Source organism: Manacus vitellinus, unplaced genomic scaffold, assembly GCF_001715985.3.
Source record: "Manacus vitellinus isolate BGI_N305 unplaced genomic scaffold, ASM171598v3 scaffold_83_pilon, whole genome shotgun sequence".
NCBI lineage: Eukaryota > Metazoa > Chordata > Aves > Passeriformes > Pipridae > Manacus > Manacus vitellinus.
Window position 1 is genome coordinate 1303380 of NW_021940836.1, and position 20517 is coordinate 1323896.

General features: G+C 42.4%; 1 protein-coding gene across 1 annotated transcript in view; it reads right to left on the reverse strand.

Moving 5' to 3' along the window:
* Window positions 1–20248, reverse strand: part of GUCY2F (guanylate cyclase 2F, retinal) — a 41860-nt gene extending 21612 nt beyond the window's left edge. The window contains exons 1-10 of the mRNA XM_025896404.2: window positions 19510–20248; window positions 17482–17783; window positions 15370–15724; window positions 10655–10739; window positions 6190–6286; window positions 5562–5696; window positions 4193–4273; window positions 3016–3192; window positions 1945–2101; window positions 461–610 (exon numbers count right to left, since the gene is read on the reverse strand). Coding sequence (XP_025752189.1) covers window positions 461–610; window positions 1945–2101; window positions 3016–3192; window positions 4193–4273; window positions 5562–5696; window positions 6190–6286; window positions 10655–10739; window positions 15370–15724; window positions 17482–17783; window positions 19510–20248 — 2278 coding nt within the window. The remainder of the gene's footprint in view (window positions 1–460; window positions 611–1944; window positions 2102–3015; window positions 3193–4192; window positions 4274–5561; window positions 5697–6189; window positions 6287–10654; window positions 10740–15369; window positions 15725–17481; window positions 17784–19509) is intronic.
* Window positions 20249–20517: the final 269 nt, after the last annotated feature.

The window sequence follows — 20517 nt, forward strand, 5'->3', positions numbered from 1 at the left end:
AATCTCTTTAAATGGGGAAGAATTAAGGAAAAATAGATGGGCAGATGGACAAAATAGGACGTTGGCAAGGGGTCCAGCTCAAAAACTTCAACCCCCATGATGCACATAAAAATGGGCTGTCAAATGGGAAGTTAAGGAGTGGGAAGCTATGGAAAATTCTACCATCAGATTTCAACCCATACTGCAAAAAGTCGGAGTTTGGACAGGGAACTGGAGGTGCTGCAGTGGCCTACTGAGGCCGGCCCTGAAGCATCTTAAGGGGTACCCAGAGCCCCAAGGCTGTGATCAGAACTACACAGTTTGATGTTTATTATGGATATTTTGTTGAAAACAAGCTTTCGTCACTGAGAAAAGTCATGAGATTGATACATTATTTCCATATTAATGTTTTAACCCAGGGGCTTGACCAGACTTTTTCTGAGTGCTCTGTCCAAAGCCTTAAAAATATACTGTTGCTTACCTTCAGCTGAGAGTTCTGATGTGCAGTATGGTGGACCCCGAGCAACCACTTCTTGTAGGATGATTGCAAAGCTGTAAATGTCCCCTTTGAATGTTCCTTTTCTGCGCATGTCTGGGTCCCTCAGTAACTCAGGAGCTGTCCAGAGCAATTCTAAAAAATTCCAGAGCATCACGTTTCTTACACTTGAGCTCAGACTCTTGCAAAGTAAGTGCTTAAAGGAATACCTTATTTCAGTCATTTGAGGAAAGGTTGGAAAGTCCTTCATTACTTACTGGACCAAATCTTTTACTTCTTGTGATGTATTAGAAATATTAAACTTCCATCCTGATAAAAAAATTGAATTTTCCAGATTTCACTCTACATTTAAAAAAAAAGGTTCAGTACCAACAAATTTTATCACGTAACACCAGCCTTGAACTTCAGCGTAAGAAGTCATCTCACCATTGCCAAAAGGTTTAACTATTTTTTTTTTTATTTAAAATATCCTTGAGACAAAATGTTGGCACTGAAGCCTGGATTTCTTGTTACTGTTGTTGCTCTTTTAAAAAGCAAACAATTAATACCATTATTTCTGTAGTACTTCTTAGATGAAAGTGGTTTCTGCAAAAGCGGTTCGTGGCAATCTGAAGCACAATCAGTCTTTGTAATCCAATAGTTCAAGTGATGAAGAACACAGGTGTAAAACATATCCAGCCTCATCAAGAAATTAATCTTGAAACTGTGCTATTGTTACCCTGGTAACTGTGCATTCTGAATAATGGGAATAATGAACATTTCAACTACTGCAAATATGAAGGTCTTCTATCTGGTAACTGCCCTATCCGAGACACTGGAAATGCATAGGCATCAAATCCCACAACAGAAGGATCAAAACACTACCTACTACTTGAAACCATGTTTCAAGAATAAATTGAGATATCAGAGGAATCCCAAAACAAGGGGCATGTGAAAGAAATCCTGTCAAAGTCTCCAGACCTGGTCCCATGAGATGTTCTTCCTAAGTGGTGGGATTCTCATGAGATAGCCTTTGGTAATTGGCATGTAGAGGACCTATTTCAAAGACATCTGCATCATTTTGTGTTTCAGATAGCTTCTTTTAACAAAAAGGCTCTTTGCATGTGGGTTAGTGTAAAACTTCAAACATAGGACTGGGTCTAAGTATGTGAAGCCAATTCTATTGGTCACAGAAATTCAGTACTGATAAGATTTCAGGGACAGTTAAATCCTTCTCCAATTGCAATAAGCTTACATTCTGTCACAACTTACAATAAAATCTATTTTCTTTACAATGACACTCTGTTATTCATGTTTAGGAAGTCTGAAAAAAACTTAGCTTATCCTTTCGTATAACAATGACATACAGGAAACAAGATGTCATGAGATTGAGCATGTAAATCCTTACGTGGCCACTGGCCTGAAATTGTAACATTTGTTAAATCAGTGGAAAAATATTTCCGAAAAGAATATTTCTTCATGTCACCTACCTTCTGGGGATGGCTGAATATAGGGGCATTTCTGTGCTTCTAAGAGCTCGTTATAACCATAGTCGGTGATCTTCAGCACAAACCGGCCATCCACAACACAGTTGCGAGACTTGAGACGTCCATGGGCAAAATCTCGGTGATGCAAATATCTAATTCCCTATGAAACACAGAAAAAACCCAAGGCTGTTCCTTAGGATTTATATTATTAATCAGCATTTAGAGACACCAAGCCAGATTGTCACCTTAGATGGCATCGGATACAGCATTGACTTTATGTCAAATGCAGTCATGATCAAACCAATAAAGTATGGGGGAGGTTCAGAAATGGATTAGGAACATGAACTAGGTTGTCTGCACCCTCAACTAATATTGGAAAGGTCTGACAGTTTTAGGAACAGTCAGATGCCTCCCTCTGTAGCCTTAGGACTCGGTGCACTCGTAAGTTTCATTTTTAGGCAAGGGTAAGAAAGCGGGCACAAGTAGTACTCAATGGTTAGGCCAAAGGAAGCCATGAACAGCTGGATGCCCTTATCCAGCTCCCTGCAGGAGGTTCAGAAGGTGGATCACAGGCTGCAAGAATTGTTCTGGCAGTCTACCCTCTGAACACTGTGTGTCCCAGATTAGTAGTTTACCATTATGGGATGAAAACACCTGGGACATGATTGGAAGGATGTGAACACAGTGAACATATGTGCAGACATCCTGTGGCAGGGGATGGACACTGGTTCTATGGTGGATGCATTTCTGATTTGCAATAAGATAGGGCCTTCGAAAAGTATGAATTTGTCACAAAATTCTTTGTTCTAGGTGATCAGTTGCAGCCTGATGTGTAGTTTTAACCTCTTATCCTGCTGTGTGGCTGTAGTCCTGTTACCCTAAATAGTTAATTTCTCTCAGATAGTAACAAAATAAGGGTAAGAGTTCTCCATTAAAGATGCTGTGTATCGGTATAATTACATTCACATTGGTTTTCCCTGCATTACTATAAAAATCCCAAAGTTCTGGATCAAATAGCTCAGTCAATATAAAAGTCACATGCAGATCATGCCTCAGCAGGAGTAATGGACTTACTTTAATTAGATCCATCACAAGAGAGGACTTGAACATCCAGTCCAGTTTCATATCTTCATTTCTCAGCAAGTCCTCCAGGCTTCCTCGGGAGCAGTACTCTGTCACTATGGCAAAGATGCCACAGTCAGAGAAAAAGCCCAGGAACAGATTCACATTTTCATGACGCAGATCTTTCATCTGAAACAAGACAGTGAATCACAGCTAGTCCAAGTCAGCCAGACATCTACTTAGCAGCTTCTTGATATCATTAGATGTCCTTATGCTCCCAAACAACATTACATACAAGGATGGGGAAGCAAACAACCTTTTTGATGGTTATTTTTGGCTACTCAGTGCTCTTTTCAAGCTTTGCTTTCCTTTGTCTATCCATTAAGACAAAGAAAGAAAGATAGCAAAAGCAAACTGAACAGAAATTTGTTTTCTCTTTAGACAGGCTGGATTGAATCTTTCAATAGGCCAAAATGGCTTTGCTGGGGTAGATTGAGTTCAGCATGTGGCATCTTGCTCTGGGTCTGGTCTGATTTGGAAAACAATTCCATACTTGAGGGTCCAAAGTTATCTGTCAACACTGCCTTTGGAGACATGACCTGGTAAATTTGTTGTATTTATATGCATTAAAATGCCACTGCTATGCTAGCGATAGCTGTCAAAAACTAATGGCCTTGGATTTGGAAAATAAATATATTTTCTTGTCATTTGGTAACAATAATAAGATTTAAGACTAAAAGTCAACTTCCAACAGGCATCTTGGATGGAGACACAAAGCAAATACCAGAGAAATGCAAAACTGTCTCTGTGTCACACTGTCAACATATAATACATGAAAGTGTCTACCAGTGCCTCACACCGCACAGGGATGAGCTCCCCAAACCACTCTGCCTTTGCAGGCAAGGTCATTTGGAGGATTCATCGTACATTTAGCATTGTACCAGCTTTGAAGTGGCAGGTCCTGGGTGAGGTTTTGCAAACTGCTGACTCTGACACATTGATCATTGGTAAGTTTGTCAGATGCAGTCATGCATGGTCCATTCTACCGGGTTGGACAAGACTCATTGACAACCATGATGTGTGATTCAATGGATAAACAGGAGACAAGGAGAATAAGAACACCCTGAAGCTTCAAAAGTCCCCCCAGAGAAACCTTCCCTCCACACATCTCTTTATCTCCTGTTCCTACCTTCCTTAAGATGCTGGTGGAGCTTTGCCGCAGATTGTGAATCACTCCCGTCTCAAATTTTTTCAGCCACACCCAGTCTCCCTGTCCATAATCACAGAATCACAGAATGGGTAAGGGTGGAATAAACACTGATGGATCATCTAGTCCAACCTCTGTGTTCAAGCAGGGTCATCCTAGATCACATGGCACAGGATTGTGTCCAGACAGTTCTCGAATATCTCCAGTGAGGGAGACTCCACAATCTCTCTGGACAACCTGCCCCAGTGCACAGTAACTCACAGAGTAAAGAAGTTCATAATCAGATGGACCTTCCTGTGCATCAGTTTTTACCCGTTGCTTCTCGTCCTATTGTTTGGCACCACCAAGAAGAGCCTGGCTTCATCCTCTTGGCACCCTCCCTTGAGATATTTGTACACACTGATGAAGTCCCCTCTCTGTTGTTGCTTCTCAAGGCTGAACAGGTTCAATTCCCTCAGCCTTTCCTCATAAGAGAGATGCTCCAGTCCCCTAATCACAGTACAGGTGGATGAATGATAGAGCAAGTCTCTGAGCAACAGCTAACATTGGGACCTAGGTATGAATTCCAGATCCTTCACTTTCAAAGTGGTTGAGGATTTTTAATGTTCTTGGCAGTAGATTATTTCTACACTGCACCTGAATAAGAATATCCACACAAATCCTCAAGAAAGGGGTGAGGCAGGGCTTTCACCCGGATCAGAACTTCATGCCTGGAAGGTGTATTAGTATCTGATAAACAATGATAAATTGATTAAAAAGGAAAGCAACTCTGGCCAGATCTTTTTCTGTTATTAATGATAGATCCAATTTATTTTGCTCCTCTTCAGGTAAAGTTACTGTGCCATTTTTTCAAAAAGCTGTATTTTCGGGTAAGAACTGATGGACGGGGTGAAAATTCTTGGCCATTGCTTCTGCTTAAGCTCCATACAGTCCTAGTGGCACAAAGGGGAATTTGAGAGCCTTTATTTGTGTATTTGGATGCTGTCTTGTCAGAAAGTTCCTTATTAGAGATGTCACCAGCTAAAGACGGTCTTGTAAGAAAGGTTCTTCATGGTGCCTTTAGATGGTGACTTCTCTAACAGGGACCAGACCTGACAATGCATATGGATGTTGAATATCACCATCCCACATGACTCCAAGTGTCAGGGTGAGGATTGGGGTAGAGTATTCCAACCTTTACTTACCTTAAGCACTGGTAAGTCCATGCTTGGGAATAACTTATTTTCATGCTTAGAGTCTGTTCACAGAATTCCCGTTCTGTGACCTACAGTACTGTAACCCAAGATTTTCCCACTAGAGCAGTTCAGTGAACAGAAGCAGTGGGAGAAGGCTGCATGAGGTCTCTACCTACCTCATACAAAGCTACATTGGAGGTTTCGTGGGTGGCAACTGTGCTTTTCAAGGAAGAGGAGCGCGTTACAGATTTCAGGCTTCTGCAGTTGACTGCTATGCTGTTTGCATCAGTCAGACTGTCCAAGGTCAGCCTCTGGAAGGCAAGGAAAGCACGTGCAAGACAGCTACCACCTTTGGATATAGACTTCCACTCCAGCTCTGTCTTGGACCACAGATTTCTTGATAAGTAAATCATGGGATCATCCCCCAGGAGGTCACCAGCTCTGGGTAGGAGCCAGCACAGACCAGAAACGTTTTCCAATAGGTTTGAATGCAGACACTTTATTGTAGAGGATGATTTGTCTATATGGACCTGCACTATAGTACACCATCCAACCTCAACAACAAAGAATAAGCCCTGGCAGTTAGAATAAACACAATCAAGGATACTGTTTTACGTCATCATAAAAGCTCTGACATCTAATCTGAGACTCAAACCCACTCAACATATGGGAAATTTTCTGATATGCAGGGAAAAATGACATGGAGAAGTGAATACCTTCACAGAGCTTCATGGGTATGAAAATACCACACAGCAAACCTGTTCTAGTGCTCCACTGCATTACTTTCACGAGTAGAAGACTTACCTTTCTATGTAACTCTGGGTTGATGAAGATGAGGTCATCCAAGGTCACTATTATCTTGTTCGGACCCTTGAAAAGCTGATTGTTCAAGATACTCTGCCTGAAAGGTTTGGAGAGTCACGGTTATCATTTTTAGGTAGGCAACCAGTTTGCGCCGCCTCTGAATTCCCCACATCTGGCTTCCCTGCAGTATTAGACCCCGCCTGCAGTACTGCTTCCAGCTCTGGGGACCCCAACATAAGAAGGTTGTGGACCTGTCAGAGCAGGTTCAGAGAAGGCCACAGATGTTCAGAGGGCTGGAGCACCTTTCCTGTGGTGACAGGCTGAGAGAGTTGCAGTTGCTCAGCCTGGAGAAGAGAAGGCTCGGGGGAAACCTTAAAGCCCCTTCCAGTGCCGAAAGGGGATACAAGAGAGCTGGAGAGGAATTTTGGACAGGGTCATGGAGTGACAGGACAAGGGGAAATGGCTTCAAACTGAAAGAGGGCAGATTTAGATTAGAAATTAGGAAGAAATTCTTCACTGTGAAGGTGGGGATGCACTGGCACAGGTTGCCCAGAGAAGCTGTGGCAGCACCATCCCTGGAAATGTTCAAAGCCAAGTTGGATGGGGCTTTGAGCAACCTGGTCTAGTGGAAGGTGTCCTTGCCCATAGCAGAGGGGTTGGAACTACATGGTCTTTAAGGTACCACACCACATGGTGTGGCAATGGGGTTGGATACTGGTGAAACCAGGGGACAAATCACAATGCCTTGTCTTGGACTGAAATCCCCTGAATCAAGAGTTATCCATTTCACAGACTACAAAAGATACCATCTAAAATGTTGTGATCACAAATAGACAACTTGATTTAATCTGGTTACAAATATTAATTGGATATGTATGTAATGCATATTTTGTTTTGCTCAGTTTTATTTGTCATATCCCAAATCATCCTCCATTAGGACACAAAAATAGGTTTCATTAGTCCAACTGGCCTGGCTGGTGAGCAAACCACTCTCAGACACACTAGCCTTTCTTAGGAATCGATGCTGAATTGTGGGTAATTTATAAAAGCTGTCTGGACACAAGTTACTGTTGGAATATGCTGTCTGAGTATCTATATTGTAGTATTGTGTTGTATGAAGCACAGAGGAAGATATGCTCTTGTAATGATCACAAGCTTACACAGAGGGAAAAGCTATATGGGATGAGCAGTATGGCACATGTGACATCACACCTCATCATTTTAAACCCACTGTTTCAATGGACATCAAGGTCTAACACTGAGCACAAAGCAGACTATATCTATTAGACAGTCAAAAGCTCCCCAAGCAGGAGCAGAGAAAGGAAGGAAATGCTTCCCTATTGCCCTCAGTGTCACTTTCCTTTCTTGTTTAAGGAACTTTGTTAACACTAAAGCAGATGTCAGCTCTGCACTCCCCTAAGACTTTTCTGACACTGAGATTAGCTCAGTTGGCTAGAGCATGGTGTTAATAATGCCAAGATTGTGGGTTCAATTCCCACCTGGCCATTCAAGTGAGAGCTGGACTCTATGTTCCTTGTGGGTCCCTTTCAACTCAGAATATACTCTGGTATTGACTATTCTGTGATATTGATAAGATGGACCGTAGAATGTCTTTTGCTAACTCTACTATAGAAGAACTCCATTCCATAAAATACCCCCGCATCACCACAATTCATTTTTCCACTCCATGTACCATTTTGGGCGTTTTAGAAGAGCACAGAGAGTTTCCTGGAGCTCAGAGGGAGCCTTATCCGTGTAACCACAGGCTTTACCTGGGACGATGTTTTTATAATCTCTCTCTAACCACACTGTCCCAAGCCACCCAACTCATATTCATGCAAAAAACTCATAACTTATGTATCTTACACTGGTCCACCTGAAAAACCTTGCTTGATCAATCACATCCTTTCCCACAAGCATGGAGGAAAGCAACCCTCTGCCGAAAGCTAAGCATAGAGAGTAGAGTGACTCATTGGAGGTCATGCAGCAGATCCCTGGCAGAGCTAGGACCAGAGCTTTCACATTTAAACACAGACTATGGTGTGGTTTATATTTAGTTCTAGACATGCCTTTCCTAATAAAAATTATTATCTGAGTCATGCTGGACTTTTTTCTTGCCATGCAGATGGCCATACATCTTTACTCATGACTGAGCCTCCCCAATCATGGTACTTGTGGAAGAGCTTACAAATAGAGTAGGCAGAAAGATTGTCTTCTGTTTACTTAATTGTAGAGGCTGGTAGCCAGGGAATAGAGCTGGGTTTCAAAGTGTGGGTGGATGGAGGCAACCTCCTCAGTGCCTGCAATGCTATCAGAAGCAGTTGTGTGCTTGAAGTGGGGGAGCTGTTTGGGGTGTTGCTTGCTGGGTGGCCTTGTATCATCTGGGTTCAGAGGGATGATTCAGGACTGAAGAGAAAACATATTTGGGAATTATTTGAGAGGTAAGGCTGGATGGAACAACCTAGGAACCCTGCTTTGCTGAACTCATTGCTGCTGAGTAAATGCCTTCTACTTTCAGTCTATTTACATTTTACTTTCAGTCATGTAGACACCAATAATCAGAGATAGACTACTCCAGAGGCCACAGTGTCCTTGCCAAACATCAATTCATAGCTCCTGGACTAAGCACTCCGTTCTGTCTGATTTCTACCCTGGGTATAGAGTGGGACACACACACACACACTTGGCACACAAGTGTGACCTATGCAATTATTGGAAACAGTTCCTTCCCCAGACGACTACTGCATTTGCTCCAAAGGTCTCATCCCCAGACCAATATTTATACAATGGGAATGATTAGGGATCTGAACTCCAGTTCAAAACAGAGAACAAATCAGCTTGATAATAAAGAGGCATCCTAAACAATTGGACCAAACCCTCTCTAGAGGTATTTTCTTTCTCTTTGGTGCATGGAGAAAATACGGAGGGTCAGCCTTGCGTAGGAAACATGATTATATCGGGGAAGAATGATCTGGAGTAAGAAAAAGAGTTGGTCTCCACCCTCATGTTCTCATAGCAGATTCCTGTCTTTGGTTCATATGCCATCCTTTGCACTTCCGAAGTGATAATCATCCTGATGCTTCAGACCCATCATCCAGCTAATCCTTACAGCAACAGACTGCAATCTTCTACCAAGCCTGGACTGTGTTAAGAGTAAAATGGCTGCTCCTGAGACTGCAGAACCAACGCCTGCAGTGCTCAAGCCACTGTCACCTAGTAAGGTTGTATCGGGTTTGCATGGCAAGGTTTTGGTAGTTGGGGGCTATAGGGTGGCTTCTGTGAGAAGCTGCTAGAACCTTTCCCTTTGTAAGGAGGGGATTCTCCTTGATGGAACCAATGCCAGCTGGCTTCAACACGGACCTGTTGGTGGCCAAGGTCATCAGCGACAGTGGTAGCACCTCTGAGATAAGATATTTAAGAAGGAAAAAAATAACTGGGCAACTTCAGCCAGAGTGGAGTGAGAATATGTGAGAGAAATAACCCTGCAGAAACCAAGATCAAGGAGGAAGGAGGGGGAGGAGGTGCACCAGGTGATGGAGCAGAGATTCCCCTGCAAGCTTGTGGTGATGACTTGGGTGAGACAAGTTGTATTCCTGCAGTTCATGGAGGTTCTCAGTGGAGCAGAGACCCATTTGCAATCCATGAGCAAGAGGATGCCCAAATAAGTCTGTGACCCCTTGGGAAACCTGCACTGGAGCAGACTCCTGGCAGTACCTTAGACCCGTGGAGAGAGGAGCACATGCTGGAGCAGGTTTGCTGGCTGCATTTGTGACCCCGTGGGGGACTTATGCTGGAGCAGCCTGTTCCTGAAGGACTGCTGGAAGAGTTCATGGAGAACTGTGGCCTGTAGAAAGAACTCCTAACATATATATTCACAGAGGACTGTCTCCTGTGGATGGTACCTCACGCTGGAGCAGGGGAAGGGTGTGAGGAGTTCTTCCCTTGAGGAGGAAGGAGCAGCAGAGACAACGTGTGAAAAACTGACCACAGTCCCCATTACCTGGCTGCTGTGCCACTGGTGGGGACAAAGTATAGAATTTAGGAGCAAAGTGAAGCCTTGAGAAGAAGGGAGAGGTGGAGAGAAGCTGATTTAAAGATTTGATTTTATTTCTCATTATCCTACTCTGATTCGACTGGTAATAAATTTAGTTTCCCCAAGTCAACTCCATTTTGGCCGTTGTGGTAATTGGTGAATGATCTCTCCCTGCCCTTATCTTGACCTATGAGTCTTTTGTTATATTTTCTCTTCCCTGTCCAGCTGAAGAAGGAAGAGATAGAGTGGATTTGGTGGATGCCTCCCATGTAGCCAGGGTCAACCCACTATAAATATGAAGTGATTTGTGGCTGGAGAGCAGAGAGCACAATCACACCTGCTTTGTGTGCATGGTCTAAACTGCTGGTTAAAGCATAAGCCCCCCCAGAAGTTAAAAATGGCACCAACTCAAATATGTGCTGCAAACCTCACCTGATGAGACAAGCCAGGCCCACAGCACACACCACCAGGGCAAATATCAGCATTACTCCCAACGTAATGACTTCAGGCTCAATCCCTGTGCAAAGGGGAGAAAAGAATCAGTGAATTAGAAAATCATTTTGATTTAGGCAGTAATATTAAAAACATCAATGTCAGACCATTAGATTACAAAGTCAAATATTCAACCAGGAGAATGCCAAAAGAAAATTTTTATGCAATGTTAACTTGTGAATACACAAATACTTACTGACTTTGTTTACACGAGACTGCAACTGCTCTAATTATTTATTTCCATGCACTTTTTTTGCCTAAACCAGACTTAGAGCCTTGGATCAGTGGAAAAATAGTTTTTGTTCAAGTAAACAATATTTTCACAGGAAAATATTAAGTTTTAGAGAAAGTTTCTGCAAAGTTCATAACTTTTTAACATTTGACCCTTTTCACTCCAGGAACTGAAATGCTGAAAAATCTTTATCATGTGGTACCAAACTTATGGCCACTGTGAGTTACTGGCGCATCTGGGATTTTTCATTCTCTGCTTCAGATTTCTAATGCTGAAAAGAGCAGAGGAGGAGTAGAATGTTGATGTTCTCCTCAACATTCCATGGATAGAAAGTACTGGAGACAGATACTTTGCTCATGAGTGTGTTTACTAGAGAGCTAAGGGAAGCCAACATGAGTGAATGAGCTGAATTCCAGGGAGAGCTGTTTGCTGTGTCTGCCTTTTCTGTCTTCTGATTTTCTATTTTATTCTGTTTGTATTCAGAGATCTATAAATGCAAACAAACATGGGGAAATTTGGGTTAATAAAAGGTTCATGACTTTCTGTCACACTTGCACCTAAATCACAGGCCTATCTGCAACCTCTGAAACCTAGACCTTCCCAGTGAAAACTGAAGACATTTTTGAAAAGTGGTGTCCATTTCAGAAAAGACAGAGTATTTTAGCTGAAATTTTCCTGGCTCAGCGTAGATCCCCAGGCTTTGATTGACCCCACACATATGCAGGAACAGGTTGCCCATAGAAGCTGTGGCTGCCCCATCTGTGGAAGTGTTCAAGACCAGGCTCAGTGGGACTTTGTGCAACCTGGTCTAGTGTGGGGTTGGACTAGATGACCTTGAAAGGTCCCTCCCAATCCAAACTATTTTATTATTCTAGTGAAAGATGTTCCTCTCCATAAAAGGTGAGGTTGGACTTGGTAATATTTGAAGATCTTTTCCAACACAAACCGTTCTGTGATTCTATGATGTTATGATTCTGTAAAAGAAGTCACTCTGTTTTCATGCTCCAGCCTGGATCTAGCCCTGGATACCTTCATCTGAGAAGAAATCTGTGCACTGTGGGGTGGATACTTCACACCCATTTCTCCACTTTGCAGACAGTGTGGATGCAGAGCAAGGTTTTATTTCACCATAGTGCAGTGGAGACATAGATACCTTTCTCCAGAAGATGCTCACCTTGAATACAGGAACAAACAAACCCACACCAAGCTGGCTTGCAGGACACATTTTGTTCTTCAAGCATAGACAAAGTCAGATTGTTGTGATCCTCATAAGAGTGGGTGACAGTAACCCAGTGTTCATTCCAGGCAGGCAAAGGAGCTGCCAAAATGTTCCCCTCCAGATGGAATGGTGTTAATGCAAAGCTAGAATACATCACATAAAGGTCTTGCACAATGCTACATGCATGGAGAAGGAAGGATTGGATCCACTCAGAGGCAGATTTGCAGGTAGCCCAGTGCTCTGGGCTGTGGTCACCTGCTAAGAAACTTATTTTTAAAGAGAGAATGAGCTTTGAATAGCCCAGCCACAGTGCTGTGAGTTGGTTTTCTTGCTGGACAAAGCAGGGAATGCCTCCTGGACAAACCAGTGATGAAGGTATAAAAGTCCCATCTCACATCCCTGCATGGCCTTCTAACATTTTCAGAGAGAATCTGTAACCCAGACCACAATGTGGTAGGAATAATTTGGAGTTTGGTAATGCTCTCTTCTGTATTTAATCAGGGTTTTTTACTGATCCTGTCTCCTAAACTTCCTTAGGTAGCCCCCAGAGACTACTGTCTGAACAAATCTCCTTTGAGAAAGACTCCAAGAGAAGTTCTTCTGTTTGTTATCATCGCCTAGAATAACCTACAAGTGCTTGATCATTCTTTAGAGGACCCTTATGCAATGTGGTACTTGAAATGCAGTGCACAAAATCAAGGAGTACCAAAGGGTCTCTCTCTGATCATGTCCCTTGCTGAAGTAGAGGAACAGTTTCACATCATTACAGATGTGAAGACACTTAATCAGCTAAAAAACATCCAAAGTCCATCTAATTTTATTCACTGAAACAGGATTTGATGAGAATGAGAGCTAGTCAGAGCACAACATTCACTGCAGTGAACCATACACTGAAAGGACAAGAAAAGTAAAAAATAAACAGCCAGATAAACAAACCCTGAAGAATGAGAGATAGCAAAGGCACTACTGAACACCAGAGAGTTCATGTCAGTGATGAATGGGGCATTGCAGGGGCCATACAAAGCCCTGAGGAAGCTCAAACAGATCTTTATAATTAATTAGAAGTGAAAGCAAGGTTATCGTGAGCTCATGGGAAACAGCAAACTTATGGCATACTTGAGGGAACTTGTGGGATTGTGTTAAAGTCATTAGGGAATGTTTTAAGGGAACTGTGGGACTATGTGAAACTTCTTATGGGATCTTTAGATGGAAGGGTAAAAATGGGGAAAGGAACAGATAGGGTGAGTCAGGGATGGTCAAGTATGGGAGAGGATGGGAATGCTGGTTACACTTAACCATGTTGTGCCTTTTTTCCAGCCAAACCTTGCACCTGATCATCACAATCTGTCCTACCTTCTTCTTAACCCCTACTCCTTCTTTTTTTTTTTTTCTGGGTGAGTGTGCTGTCTGACTGCGCGTGATGTTTACAGACTTCACACTGATCAAACGAACAGGTAAGATGAGTCCTGGAGCCTGCAACCCATGAGAAATCACAAGTCTGAAGTCACCTCCTGCAGAGATCAAAGGGTTTGAAAGCTGGCTATTAGGGAATTTAGGTTGGGACCATCTACCAGAGGGTGCGTTTGTAAGTCTGCAGGAGCTGGGGCTGTGAGATCTGGCAGCAAGCTTGGAGCCTAATTATGTGGTGCATGAGAACAGGATGGGGCCATTTATGTTGTCCGTGTCTCAGCAATCCTGGTTGTAGGTGTGGTGCCTCTAAAAACACTGCTCTCTTATATCTGTTACTCTTATCAGTGACTGGTTGTCTCTGCAGTGTGTATGTGTGTGTGTGTGTATGTCCACGTACTGGGAACAGCAACACAGACCCACTCTAGGTGAACTTGGAGCTAGGAACCACAGCAGCCTGACAACTTCACATCAAATCCCCCTCCAACCCTAACTTCAAAAGCCAGAGTGAGTCCTGGATTTAATTTTAGTCATAAAATTCAGTCTCTGAAATATTAGTAATAATAATATAGCACTGTTTCACTGACAAATGCCTAGAGCTTTATATTTTTGTAAAGGTGTGAACATGAAATCTGATCTCCCTGAAAATCAGTGGGATTTTTCCATAGACTGGAAGGGGATGCTAAATTGCTACATGGTTCCTAGTAGCAGTGCAAAATTAGATCTATGATAGTATTATATTTATCTCTTCTATAGCTTGCCAGCTGCTGTAAGATCAGTGTATCTCCAATTTTCAGAGTGACACTGATTTAAACCAGCTATGGCTGAGCCAAAGGGAATGTTTTTCTCAGCTACTGAATGAAGTATTCTGTAGATGTGGTTAATTTTGTGTTTCAGTGATATCCTGGAGCAGTAGGTGTAAATGCTTAATATTATAAGTAAATATGTCAAGAGGAGGCTAAGTATCCTACCCTGAGATTTTGGCTTCCCTGTGACTTTAAAACTGCACCACAGTTGCCTCAAATTAAAAACAATAAGTAAAAACAGTGCCCAATTTTACCAATCTGGGAAGCAGAACAAATATCTTGGCCCCTAAGCCTTTGTTTACTACCTCTGTTGTCTACAGTGACTCGGACTATTTTGAGTAATAATTATCATTTTTTCTTGAAGAGGTGAGCTCTGATGTCCTTAATGCCACAACTGGCTAAAAAAGCTGGGTTAACAGGAGAGGTGGTGAAAGCATCTGCTGTTGAGCAGCTCTCTAAGGCTGTCTTCCAGGCAAATCCTCTTAGTGCCCTATCCCTCAGAAGGACAGGGACATAGTGCTGGGTATATGATGGTTATTATTAAAATAGGTAGATGTTGACTGTTAGACCCAGAAAACCCCTTCAAGCACACCACAACAGTAGAGTGGCAACAACCTTATTGGTGCAGGGAAGTGATGGGATTAATGTCCCTGGAACTGCTCAAAAAATGTGTAGATGTGGTGTTTAGGGATATGGTAGTGGTGACCTTGGAAATAATAGATTCATGGTTGGACTCAATGCTCTTGAAGGTCTTTTCCAGCTCTAATGATTCCATGATTCTATGACTAACAAGCAATAAAAGAGTCTTTTGGATCAGTGATGGTATCTCTGCATATAATTCCCATTACCAACAGGATGATGACTGGACATCTTTATATTAATTTCTTGAATTTAGACTTTTCTTGTTGGAGAGTTCTAATCTAAAGGGGTAATGAAAGAAATGACACTCAATACCATTTGACACTTTTGTTGTTTTTTTTTTCCCCCTTACCTTCAGTGCAGAGAACATCTGGATCAAACCAACAGCTGGAGTCTGGCTTGGGTGGAGCTTCATTGGGAAAGTGGATGGTCTGGCCTAAGGACAACACGGAGTCTGAAGACATGTCCAGCATGTGGGTTGGGAAAAGCTGGTTCCCATGACCATCTGTGTCCAGTATCACATAGTTGCTGAGCCCCTTCCCACAGCTGTCTGTCTCTACCTGGTGAGTAAATCCAGGGAAACTGAAGTTTTTTGTGTGTTCAGCGATGTTAGCTCCAGAGGCTCTGCCTCCTTTCTTCCGGGCACTGTCTATAGCCATTGCCATGAAGTAAATAGCATCATAGATTGTTCCAAAGAGTGGAGAAACCTAAAAATACATGGAGAAATTGAGGTCAGGATAGACTGTTCCCAACCTCCAGTTTGAGGTTTATGACAAAATATTGTCCCACTGGCTAAGTTGTAAACTCAAGTACTGAGACAGCTGAGCATTAAGGCTCTGAGAGTAAAGGATTTGAAGAATCTCAGGTCAAAGGTAGCTCTGGATAGGCTCAATATATGCATGACTTTGAACACCTGTCTTTTCCTATGGTTGCTTCCCAAAATACAATTTCAAAATATTTTTAAAACCATGCAAAATTGCTTTAGGATGGTAAAAGCCCAGACTCTGAGCCTGATGTTCAGCTGAAATTTATCACAACCTGCCTCAAAACACTACACTAAAACATCTTCTACAAATAGAAGTTCAAAGTCACAGACTCGCCTCCTTCCCTACCAAGACAGGAAAAGTGTCATTGCCTAAATAATTGGTCTTCTCTATCAGAAAATTACTTATTCCTAAAATGTTAAAATCCCAAAGCAGAGCCATGGCAAACTTGTTTTGTTGGGTAACAGAGCCTTTTCTCTTTGCATTGCTCCCTTCTATGACAGACTTGATTTAGGAACCTTTAACAAAAATGGTGACTTTTGCAATCATGTGGATGTTCACAACTGGTAGGTGAAGAGGGATTAGAGGCAAATACCTGTGAAAAAAATGAGGAGTACCATTGGGAGCCACAGAATTTGACATTTGTGGTGGGATTTGTTACTCAGATGTAGATATCTACAGCAAAGAACCCAACACTCTATATAGTTAACCTGGGCTCTCATTATATTGAAGGGAAAGAAATGAATGCTTTCAAGGCATGATTCATCTCCTCCTAAAGTAGACATCCATAAATCATGCCTTAAAAGTACTTGTAATTTTTTCAAAGGTCATAGGGAGATTTAAAGATCAGCTCAGCTGAATCCTGCATCTCTTCACCAGTATGAGATTCCCCAGTTCTTCTTGTAAATGTCTACAAGGTAGCAACTGATTTAGTTTTTAATAGGCTACTGGTGACATTTAGATAATTGTGCTGACAAACAGTAATTTTGACTATAGTGCTAAGAAGAACAAGGCAGCAAGAATCTTAAACATTTCCCTCTTAAACATCTTAAACATCCAGTATTTCGTTAGTCTGCCTCATCCCCTCAAGTTTTCAGGCATATGGACATCTTATTTTGGTTCCTTACAAACTCCATGGACTTTTTTCAATTTAGGAGACACCTTTTCAACTTGAGTCTACTGCAGTTAGCACATAGCAAACCAAATCTGAGAACCTCAGAGACAACTCCTTTCTCTTGGATTCCCAGCATGGTCCTGCAAATTGAAACGAGTTATATTGCCAGACATCCAGGAGAAATGATCTTTCCAAATGAATGCAGACCATACTCAAATTTCACCATATTTTTCTCAAAATGAAAGCATGCAGTCTGGGTTGACTCTCCCCTGTGCTTTCTCTATAACTATTGCTTCTATCTATAACACTGCTGCTTCCTTTGAGAACACACGCAGGATCACTCTCAAGGAGAAAAGACAATGCAGAAAGAATCGTGTCTTGCCAATACCACCTCAGGAGTCCTTCTGCTGTGCCTTTTGCAACCGGACATGTCTATCTCATATTGGCTTTTTTAGCCACCAGCGTGCTTGTAACAAATGTGGGTAGAGCCCTTCCCAAATCTTCGTTTGCGAAGCCTAGCCATGGTTGCTTGTCTCATGTCTCTTGTTGACAGGTCCCAGAAAAGCCCAAGAGAAAGAATATTTACCTGTGTGGCTTCCAAATCCCTTATTATTTCACCACTTTCTTTAGCTTCCCTGAATGCATCATAGAAAGTCCTTTCTCCAGACTCCAGTGTGATAGTCAGCACAGCATCATATGCTTCCTGGAGCTTGCTGTCATTATCAAAGACATTGAATGAGTTGTTTTGGTAAGGAAGACTGTACAGTAAAGTGTCATATGGAACAAAGATGTATCTTCCATCTGCTAGTCCCATTTCCAGAGCTTTTGTAAGTAAGGTGGCCTGTTCCTCCCCTCCGATGAGAACAGAATGCATACACAGGACTATAACTGGAACACAAGGACAGCAGAGAGTGTTGTTAATCTATGTGGGGTTTTCAACACAAAATAGCTCCCTCCCCTCCCAATAAAAGAGCTGTCTGAACTACTCTACTCCTGACTACTACAGGTCAGATTCCTATGTTATGTGTCAAGGAAGCTGGGAGCTACACCTGTTTTGTTCAGCCTTTGGAGGTCTGCAATATCTAGTAAAGAAGGTTGTGAGTAGTACATATTTCTGGAGCTGTAAAGAAGAAATTCTGACAGAAGTGAGGCATGGGTTAACGTGACAGGTAGTTATGGTCATTGTTGTCACTGAACATGAGACTTGAGCTTTCCCTCTGTGTGCCCTGAGCTGACAGACACCACACTGTTGCAAGCAATGTCCAACCTCCACCCATTCACCCTGTCACCAAATATACAGATTTTAGGTTGGACACTGTGTTGTGTTTAAACATCTGGTTCATGCTTGACTGTCACAAAGTCTGTGTCTTTGCCCGCAAAATGCCATGGAGCCAATGTCCCCATGTCTGGTGGGAGAATTGAAATACAGGTGTATCTGTTTAACAGGCTTTCCTGGGTGCTCACTGGCCCTTCAGGAAAGGAACCACTCCTGATATTTGATCCAAGATAGCATCTCAAGACTAAGTCAACGAGAGAAGAAAAATAGGGCAGTGGTGTAAAGGAAAGTTGCAAAGGAGACCTGATGGCTACTAAACCAGGAGAGAACAGGATCCCTAGAGTAGCTGTGGTCTCTTTTTAGGAGAAAAAGTATCCTTGGAAAAGTAGAAGCTAAAATGAAAAAGAGTATTTTCAGGTTTCTGAATTACAGGAAAGAAACCTGTACTTCTTGACAGTGGTTCATCCCATACTGTAGCAAAGAGCTTAAGTTGGTCAAATGAATGATATTTGAAAAGGGACTGGTTCTCTCCATTTAATATGAAAGGAACCCATCATCTGTAACTCACATGGAGAGCTGTGATGGTGAGGAGATGAACCCACCCAAGGCGGATTTGGTCTCAAGCACAGATTTGAGTACTGATAAAACTTGAAGTTAGACAGCATTTTGCTACCCTTGTTATTCTTTGATGTAAAATCCAAAGTCAGCTAAAACGCATCCTCACTGGAGTCCCAATGATGACTGCAGATGTGTACATCCAGGATCAGAGCTCCATCACGGATTTCCTAAAGAGGCTCTGAACCAGAAAAACAGGACTTTCCCCCCTCCCCATTTACTCAACAGAGAGAAGATCGTTCTTTACTACAAGCTGTGCGTCAAAGAGTCCTTCCACTGCTTTAGTAGACTGTTGCATAACACTGAATTTCACTTCTGATATCTTCACTGAACACGGGCAACAAGGACACAGTGTCAAAGGGTGAGATTTTTGATAATCCAGAATACAAATCATTATTAATATAAAACCTTCCTATAAACTACTCTTTACACAAGTCAAGCGCAGTCAACCCTCTACTAAGTATCATTTTTTTCAGATAAGCTGGAACTAATCTTTCATGTTGTAGGAGACTATTTTGCTCTATCTTCATCAAACACAAAATGTCCAGCGCTCTTGTACGTGAAGACCTGGCTCCATTAAGGTTAGAGGTAAAGTTCTTCTTGATTGAAACCACTTTAAATTTTCCATTCTCTAAACTATAACAATGCAGTACCACCCTAGAGAAAATCATAATAATTAAAAAAAAATAAAAAAAGAAAGAGGATGAGACTTAAAGCACTTACTTTTAACGTTATTAACTTCTTTAATCTTGTTCCAGGTGTCTTCAATGCCTTTTTCTCCTTTATGCACATATGTAACAATGCCTACAGGTAGCCCCTGGCTCCTGAGTGCAGTTGCTAACTCGTTGGCTGTGTACATCCAAATATCCTCACTGGACGCAATGATTCCAACATGAGCCCAGTTAAAATATTTCATTACTGTAAACAAAACGTGGGTTGGAGAGGGCAGAGTCCTTGCAAATGCAGGGTGGTGGATGGTGGAATCCAGCTTATAATTGTTGCACATCCATGAGAAGATAGCTTTATTCCAGTTTGCCCCTAAATGTGTAGCCACCTCACAGAAGCCAGGGTTCAGAGGGCCTATGAAAGCTGAGGAAAGCTTTCCAAAGTCAATGAATCTAACCAGAGCTCTTGGTGCCTCACATTCTTCTTGCAGGATCACATAATCCAGCCTGTGGCCAAGATCTAGTGAAGGATCTTGGCTTATTCGTCCCACAGCTAACCTGGCAGCCACATGGGGAAAGGCTTTGGAAAAGAAGGGGTCACAGTTCCAGGGTCCGAGCAGTCCAATTTTAAAGACAGAACAATGTGCTGGAGAGCAAAGTAGGATTATTCCAAACAGTGGCCACCAGAGAGCCCAGAAAAATGCCTTGAATGAATTTCCAGTGCTGAGGTGATGCAAGCTAACGTGCCTCGACAGCACCCAGAAGAAGCTGTTAGGGCACCGTAGGAGAAACGACATTGTATTACAGGTGGGTAGATCTGCACCAAGTTCTTGAGGAAGCCAGGCAGTGCATTACCAGTGGCTGGAAGGAAAGTAGATTACTTTCGCCTTTCAACGTACGTATTTGTTCACTGCACGTAGATACGTCTGAGTCAGCACAAATTGCACAACCGTTCTCAAGGCACAAGTCTGTGAGAAGCCAAAACCATGCACAGACACGTGGACATGCACCACACAACCCACCTCATCATGCAGAGAAGTGTCCAACCAGCGTCAGATGTGCCATA